This window comes from Strigops habroptila, chromosome 2, assembly GCF_004027225.2.
Source record: "Strigops habroptila isolate Jane chromosome 2, bStrHab1.2.pri, whole genome shotgun sequence".
Taxonomy (NCBI): Eukaryota; Metazoa; Chordata; class Aves; order Psittaciformes; family Psittacidae; genus Strigops; species Strigops habroptila.
In genome coordinates, this window is record NC_044278.2 from 106399281 (window position 1) to 106408346 (window position 9066).

The following is a 9066-nucleotide window of genomic DNA, read 5'->3' on the forward strand; positions in this document are numbered from 1 at the left end:
TATGGACTGTGAATCAAAAGATGAGAGAAATCAATGTGCCCTAGAAATACTAACTGCAGAAATCAAGAGTCTGATGACACTGGCAAGGGATGAACAGACAGCAGGGAGTGAGATTTGGTATTATCTTGGGCACAGTCCAGGCCCCACTGAATTCAGGGAGGTTTTGCGATGAATTTCATTAGTGGTGGGTTTACTCCCAATAATTGTCTTTTCCTACACTGTTATTACCTTAGTCAGCACTCTACTCAAAACCACACAAGGCTGTTGTCTGCACTGAAGAAAGTGTTATGAGTGATGAAACGGTAAAATAAACCTTAGTTGTCTTGGCTCTCCTTCATAATATTCCACTTCAACTTAAAAATTAAATTGAGCCTCTCGGTGTGACTGTTCAAGCATTTTGCCCAGCCATCCATCTCCCAGCTGTGCAGTGTGCCACTTGGACCTCATTGCCAAATGTAAGTACTTGAATAATCCGAGCCAGGTGATTAGCATAAAGACTCTTTCCATTTGTATTACAGTATCAGTATTTTTTAATGTATATGATGCTTGATTTATGCATTTCAGGGCTACATATTTGCAGGTTCTGTGTCTTTGTTTAATAGGTAAGTTATGTATCGCTTACTACATAAATAGCTTGGAAGCTGAGAGCCTTACAATGTGGAGTGACGGAGCCAGGAATGAAATACAAAGGCGCTCATTTATAATCATTAATTCATCCTCCAGCAATGCTGCTTTTGTTGTATAGAGCTAAAATTTTCTCCTTCTAACCTTCTATACTTAGCCCTTATTTACAGTACTAATAATCCCCTCGGACACTTTATTATTTTTAGATTATAAGATGTTTGAAAAGTTTTAACCTGTACATTGTCATTGACTGTGTAGTAAACAAAGCTAAAATCATAAAAGAAAAGCAATCTACTTGTTATATGTGAGTTATAAATAAAACCTGACAGGGTCTGAAAAACAGAGGACAAAGAATTAACTGTGAAACTAACAAAACCTACACAATTTTGTTCAGTTTTTCAATGTGGAATCTTTTCCTGTTTGTGTATGTATATTTTGCAGTTCTTGCTTCAAGTTCTTTGTCCTTTTTAGAAAAGTAAAATAATGAACAGATTATATTGCTTCATTTCAAGGAAGAAAATAACAGAGAAAGACAACTGGAACACTAATGTATAAAAATAAAGGCAATTTTTACTGACAGTGTTCTGATCCAAATATTTATTTATTTATTTGTGTGTTTGTTTCCTAACTCATACAAAACTGATGCTTGTGGAGGTATTGGATTAAAACGGTTGGAAAATGAATTCTTCTAGTTATCCACAGAGAACATAGAGTACCAATGAAGCAAGGAAAACTTCTTCAATTTGAACAAGTATTACATATAATTTAAAGAAATGAGATCTAGTGTCATATAGAAAGTGATGTTTTAGAGCAACAGTATCAGGAAGGAAATTGATACTCATCTCTGCTGTGGCTGGAGTGGGTCACCCTTCACCCAGGTCTGTCCAGTGGATGGGAAGGCCTTACTTCCACAACTCCGAATGGGAAAACTATTACCATTGCCAGGCATTTCACCTGTTTGCCTGTCAGCCAGTCACCTCTCTCCTCAAGGCTCATACGCCATCCACTTCTTTCAAGTTCATAACACAGTTCCTGCACTACTGATTTTGGCTGGATCCAGACCAGAGACCTACATGTAGAAGACTAAAAACAGAAGGAGGCTCTGTTCTACTAGAAATTTATTTAGCAATCAGATGGAAAACTTGGCTTCAGGGAAAAAAAGAGTTAGATACCAGAAAGAGATGAGAAAGTCAGTCATGGATAAAAGTAGTTCTAATTTTTAACATAAACAAAAGCACTATTAAAGGTTTTTATATGGGTCATGCCAACTTCTACATTGATGAGAAATGTAATGAAATGGTATCTAAGTCATTATAAATTTTGCAATTTACACAAAACAGGAAAATGAATGTTTCCTACTTCATTGTTAATGTTTCCCTTCATACCTTGCGTACTTATTAAAATGTAGGATTTCAAGTACCCATAGAAAAATACAAACGTGCAGAGAAAATAACCACTAGAAAGAAAAAAACCAACAAAGTCCTATAACTGGATTTAAAATAATTCGGTCCTGTCTAAAGAGTCAAATCATGTTCTTTTTCCTCCCTACATAAAAGTTACACTCATATTCATAACAACAGAAGAAGAAAAGCACAGTTGCTTCATAACACTGGACATAATTTTCCAAAAACAAGATAGCAAGTACTTAGAAATGCTATGGAAAACATTAATCACAGAGTAACTTGCTATTTACATTAAAGATAGTAGCCTTTAACATTAATTAAAAATAAAATAATCTCACTCCCCGCCCCCCATTTTTAGTCATAGGACAGTTTTGTCTATAATGTGGAGTCTCTGTTCCTTGCTTTTTGTCCAGCTCTTTTTTTTTTCCGACATATGTATCTATATATATATATATAGATGTATGTCTAAGAGAGATGTATCAAAAGCTGTAACATGTCTGGATGGAGAGCCTGCAAATTTCATCTGAGACTACACTTCCAGTAGACAAACCCCTCCAGAAAAAAATGCTGGAATGACACATTTTAATGAAAAGACATTCCCTGTCCATGATCCACACAGGATCCATGTAGAAACCTAAACACCTCAGTCTGTAGAAGCAGATCTGACTGTAGCAGCGCAGGTTCCCCAGTGCCACCAGGCTGAAGAACCCCAGACCTTGTGGGATGCAGTGGTTTCCATCCCCATGGAGGTTGATGGGGCAGATGCAGAGCAGGGCCCATGGTGGTCATATGGAGCGCTGCCACCCTCCACGTGGACCTCAGACAGAATCCAAGTCCCTTGGCAGTCAGTGGAAGCCTCTCCTGTTGGTGCCAGTGGGAGCTGGATGAAGACCCAGGGCAGCAGCAGGCTCTGAGGATGAGAGCGCAGGACGAGGCATTGCCAACAGCCTGATCCAGCCCCAGCTCTGCCATGGTATCGCCCAGCAGGCTCCAAGTTCTCACTAAGATCTACAAACCAACTCACTGCTGTCATGCTTCTTCCGCAGGATGATGGCTGGACTGGACAGGAACTGTCGAGAACCACAGCACTTCTTATTCTTACACATGCAGGATGCTTGTGGGTAACTGTCTCCAATTCCGAACCAGGAAAATCCGGCTGGAGGATATGCTCTTGAACAGACGAAAGACTGTCTGTGCTTCCAGCAGTCAGCACTCAGCTGCCCAGTCTCCATCGTAACTTGCTGAAACCAGTGCAAATTCACAGGAAAAAGAATGTCTGCATCAAGAGGGTATAAATCCTTCCTTACATAGGAGAATGGTACAAGCATTCACCCGGCACCTCTATCAAATATCGTAGAAAAGGTTACACAAAAATATTTAAATATATGGATACAGAGACATAGATATTATACTTGCATAAAATATGTATATTCAAAACCCTCTGGGCAGTTTTACAGTTAGCTGCAAATGTATGCTTTAGAAATATGAACGATTTCGTACACTTTTCTAGTTTAAGCAGCAGGGGGAGGGGAAAGAAGCATCAGCCTTATTAATACTGAATGCTAAGTGCAGAAGTTTAGCTGTAGCTGTAGGGTTTTGAAGCAATTGATTTGACAGAACCTCCATGCATAAACTCTGTTTTAAAAATCCACATCTATTCCCTAGATTGCTTATTGTTTCATGAAAATGAAAACCTACGTGTCCTGCTTCTATCAGCTAGATCTCCTGAGACCATTCAATTAAACCTCGTAAGCTTGCAGTACTTCAAGATAGGATTGTGTACTGGAAGTACACACGAACAGTTCTGTGTGATAATAGGAATTTATAACTTCTTATATTTTGTAGAATTTAACTTCAGAAATAAAAAAAACCAAACCTTAAATGACACCACAAGAAGCTCACAGTTCTGAGAAAATTAAAGTCAGTATGAAATTTTACTTATAGACCACATAATTTACACAGATTTACATAAATACAGAGATATTAAAATATTAAATCAAAGCTACTTAACAGAGGATAGAGTTTTACATGATAAAAGATTTTAATTCTAGTTACATTTTTGCAACTACTTTTAGTGCCATGAGATTGTATAAATAATATATATACCTGTATATCCATAATATATATAAAGATATATATATATCTCCATCCTTCTTTTTCTCTTTAAAAATAGGGCAATTTCATAACTGCAATGAGATGTGACAAGCAGCACACTTCTGGGGAATTATTGCATGCCTTGAGTGCATAAGGCAGAAGGAAGAGTATCTGACTTCAGACACTAAAGAAGTGGAATCATCAACCAGAAATGCACTGGAGTAATTTGGAACATCTTACTGCTTTTATAAAACTTAAAATTATACACTGTTGGTGATTTTTTTGTTTGTTTTTTGTCTTGTCTTGTTTAAAGGCACAAAATAAAGGGGAAAGTAATATCTATTTAGTGGAGATCAACGATCAGGAAGCTCCATTACTGCTCACTGAACGCTTTTCATTGTCCTAAATCTAATCCCTGTGGTGCAATACTGTGCTGCAGTTGCATAAGGAGGTTAAACACAAAAGTTCATGCATCCTTTATTAGGGGAAACAAAACAACGCCAATTTCTTCACCCAGCAACAACCAGGAAGCCATTAGCATCTGATCATACGAGCTGAGGGCGAGAGTCAGCCATCGCTCCCATCAAACTGCAATGTGCACAACCCCACTCGGCTGCAGGAACAGTTGCCACACTAACCTCAGCTGGTGGAGCAGCTCCGTGAGCTGGGTAATTCAGGACTTGCCTAAAACACTGGAGGCACAGGTGCAAACTCAACAGCAATTTCCCATCATACCAGGCAAGACTGGAAAGGGATAAACCCAGGTAACAGAAACACTGCCCTGAAATCTCTGCATTTTGGGGCTATGAGGGGATTACAGAGCAGTTCTGCCACCCTCTTTCCCAGTTTTAAATTGGTTAATGGCATTCACTCCCGGCTTAGTGCCACACATCTCCCCGGGATTTTTGTAGCCAAACAGCCACCCTGGGAGGCAGAGTACAGCAGAGAGGGAGTAAGTGATTACAAAATACTAAAAGCTGTGGGCTATAACTATCTCCTCAGATCACTTTGAATGCCAGGCTAGAAAGAAAAAAATAATTTAAAAAAAGAGAAATCTCTCGGGATCACTTCTTCTTTGCTATATTTTCAGATGTTAATATGTACAGTAGAGGGCTGCCTCTGCTACAATACCACACAAGACGACTCAAAGTTTGGATATGGCACTGTGTTAAGGCACCTTCAAGCAATGGTCATTGATTTAATCACTAAGCAAAGCCACAGTTTCTGTACCCGATGCTGCTCCAACCAACACACACGGCACTAACAGCCACTCACACCTGCCATCCATGGATGGCAAAAAACTCCTGGTGCTTGCTAAGGAGAAACTACACCAGCCACTTCCAAAATAAATAGGAGCGGACATTTTGCACAACTGCATGGTTTGTTCCCCAAGAGGGGAAAAGGGAGAAAACTAAGTGTTGTCTGTCCCTAACTGTCTACTAGATTGGGAGGGTTAAAAATATCTATCAGCCTAAAAAAGTAGAAGCCAGCTCAATACTGCTGCAGGATTTCTTGCTGGGAGGCGAAGCTGTAAACGCAGGCATTCGGAGCAGGGTGCCTGGTGCAGAACTGGATTGTTTCAGGACCAACAGGAGGCACAAGGACAACCTCCCCTGGGAGAGGATGGGCAAGTTACTGCACATCACCTCATCCTGCCACACAAAACAGTACTCGATTTGGGTTTCAGGGCTCATGGCATGGGGATGGGGATGGGGGGCATTTGAAGATGAAGGGAGCTGAGGGGAGAGGAAAGCTCAGCATCGCTCTGTGCACATAGCTGGCTCCATTCCCCCCAACGCTGGGATACTCAGCACTGCAGCTGGGGCACGGGGCTGTGGGGCTGGAGGGTACTTGCAGTTAAGCCCAACTAGGGGTGGCCATTTCTACACAAAACAATAGCCAGTCCTGGAAAAGAGCGAGAGGGGTGGGACAGGGGCATAGGTCCTAGCACAAAAGGAGAGAGACCAGGGTGGACTGTTGCTCTGCTCCAAGGGGACAGAGGATCCCAAGGCACCCGCCAGACCTGCCTCTCCCCCCACACCATGCAATGGTGACACAGGGTGCAGTGGGAATCCCAAGAGACTGGGACTGTCCCGGTCCTCAGGGTAATGATGTGCAGGGAAAAGGGATCCCCCACACCCCTGACCCTCTCCTCCAGGTGGACGACTTAGTATTTAGAGCTGTGTGCAGCTTCTTCTCCAGTAAAAAGAAGCATCCTTTCCTCACACAGTCAATGAGAAACGCAATGTGATCTGTCATGCGCTTGGATCATGGGCTTGTTCGTTCATTTTAACTAGAAATGTTTTCTTCTTCGGGGGCTAGAATAATCACTCAGGTATTTACAAACACAAACCAGTGCCTTCGCGAGGTCTCCCCCTAAACCATCATGACAAAATCACCGTCTGCAGGAGCCCGGCACCAGCTGTGTCCAAACAAGCCCGTGCTTGCTGGGAGCTTGGGGCTGCTGACGAAGAGGGGCGCTGGATCTCCGAGTCCTGGGGGGGTCTTCCCAGCCGGCTGTCTCTTCCTTGGGGTGCCTCTCCCTGCACCCCTGTCCCAGGGTGCCGGCTGCTGCTATTGCTGCTGCAGGTGCAGTGGTCCCGTTCATACTCCTCCTGAGCCTTTTGCATTTTCCGCTTCTTCATCTTCCTCTTGTGGATGTGGAAGGTGGTGAGGGAGAGGAGGATTAGGCAGAAGATGAGGGTGACCAGGACAATTAAAACCAAGGTGGATGAGAAGGACTGGAAGAGTTGACCCACTTGCGTGATGCAGGTGCTGCTGGTGTTTAAGGTGGCAGATGTCCTGTTCAGGAGACAAGGTGGCAGCGACAGCCTCAACTCCTTGGAGAGCTTGGCACTCATTGAGGAGGCTTCGGAAGATGAGGATCTTCCTCCCCTCTCCGAAGACGTCTGAATTTCGATAGGTGCCGGGCTGCAGGCGGGCGCTCGCTGGAAAAGCCCGGGATGCTGCCGCCTCAGCCTCACGCTCGCTCTGAAGTGACAGAGCAGCCTGCAAAGGAGCGGGACACATCAGCGCTCCGGGGCACCCACCCTACGCAGCTCCCCGCTCCCCAGGACCCCACCGGCGGCTGCGGCAGCCTCCTCCCCGCGCCCGCCAAGGCAGCGCGACGAGCGGCCCCAGCTCTCCGCCGGGGGGCAGCGGGACCGTGACGGGGTATCCCGCCGCCACACCGACTTCGCAAATCACTCGGCATCCCGGGCAGCACCGCCCGGCCGCTCGCCCCAACTAGTTGCCGCGGAAAGAGAGAGGGAAGGAAGGACGGAGGGAGCGACGGCCCGGCTGCTAGAACCCCGCATGCCGGCGGGGACCTCCGCCCCGGAGCCCCTTACCTGCGCCGGCGGAGGGAGCGCCCGGGCTCCGCGGGCGCCGTGTTCTGCGGCAGCGCGGAGTGAGCGCGCAGAGCGGAGCCGCCGCCGGTTCGGGGAGCGCCGCCCGCAGCCGACAGCCGCCCCGGCCGCTGACGTCAGCTGCACGGCGGGCCCGCGCGGCCCCGCCCAAGCCCCACAGCCACCGGCGCGCCCGGGGACCCGCCGCCCTCCGCACGCTCGCCGCCCTTCGCATCCGCAGGTGCTGGGACAGGCCCGGGCCCCTTCTCCGAGCACCCCAACAGCGGCCCCAGCCAGCCCCTTCCCGTGAGACCCCCTCCACACACCGCGGCCCCGCTCACCGCCTCTCGCCACGCATCCCCGGCGCCTTCTCCTCCCGGGGTGCTGTGTACCCCTCCCCGGCAGCACACCGCGTCTCACCCGCACCAGGGTTCCCCCACGGCCAGGGGAGGGCCCGTCTCTCCTCAAAGCCAGCACACCGTCCCCTTCCAGCGAGGCCAGTGGGAATCTGGGAGCGCAGAAATGCCGAGGACCCGTGTGCCAAGTTGTGACAGACATCACAGGGAGCGCTTGTGAAAACTTGCCTTGCCGAGGCTAGGTGTGTGGCGGGTGGTTTCTTCAAGAACAAACGGGTATGAACTGCCCATTAATACATTTAGGCTAAAAATCGGGCAGATTTTAAATACAAAAGAATTTGTGATTTGAAAAGTACGACCAGTAGAGATAATGGTGCAAAATAATAATTACCTTTAGGATGGAGCTCTTCAGATTGCCAAAAGGAGCAAAGTGATGTGGTTGTGTATGGCAACATGGGACAGGACCTGGTGGCCCGGGAGGTTCCTTCAGTCCTGTGTTGTGTGCAGGGAGCAGAGTTACTGTAAAGCCCTAACGTAACAGGACTTTAAGGAATAACAAAGTGCCAGTCTTTTCTGGGGGCCTGAAGCCACCTGAAAAGCCTGGAGGAAAATTTGTACAAGACAAGCTCTGACATGAGCTGGAAAAATCTTCGAGAACAAAGATCTGTCAGATCTGTGGACCACGATAGCCAAGAACCTGTCTCAGAGGTGGGTAGGAGCTGGTAAGCCGGGCATTTAAGCACTTTGTTGTTTCAAGATAGATTTCCTCTGTACTGCTTTTGCCTCTGATAAACACACTGCAGCCTATGAAACTTGGCCAGTCACTGTTAACTCTGATGGTTCTGGAGAAAGACTTACGCTGCAGGGGATGAACAACGTCCAACCCAGCTGGAATATTTCTGATCATTTGCAAAGAGACTGCAACTTCAGGCTACCTCTAAAAGCAAGGAAATGGGGGTTCCCATTACTCCCTCCCCAGAATGACATGGTCTGATGCTTTAGAGAGGTGCTGCAGGGTTGCCCAGAGAGGAAAGTTCAGTCCAGAACTGCAAGACGAGCCCTTGCTCATTCCTGTACCTACTGCTCCCTGCATCATTCAGCTCCCTCAGGTACATAGCTGGTGTCACTGCCCAAAACACACCACCCCCATGCGTTCTCAGCCACATTCCCTGCACACATGCATACCCCCTCTTGCATACCAGCCACATCTGCATATCCTCACTGACATTATGTCCGCACCTC

At 46.5% G+C, this 9066-nt stretch overlaps 1 protein-coding gene across 1 annotated transcript; it reads right to left on the reverse strand.

Moving 5' to 3' along the window:
• Nucleotides 1–1729: 1729 nt before the first annotated feature.
• On the reverse strand, nucleotides 1730–7595 carry C2H11orf87 (chromosome 2 C11orf87 homolog). Its single transcript, XM_030477258.1, has 2 exons — nucleotides 7472–7595; nucleotides 1730–7130 (listed from the first exon to the last, which is right to left on the reverse strand). The coding sequence occupies exon 2, from the start codon at nucleotides 6980–6982 to the stop codon at nucleotides 6506–6508; it is 477 nt and encodes a 158-aa protein (XP_030333118.1). The 5' UTR covers nucleotides 6983–7130; nucleotides 7472–7595; the 3' UTR covers nucleotides 1730–6505.
• Between the last annotated feature and the right edge of the window lie 1471 nt (nucleotides 7596–9066).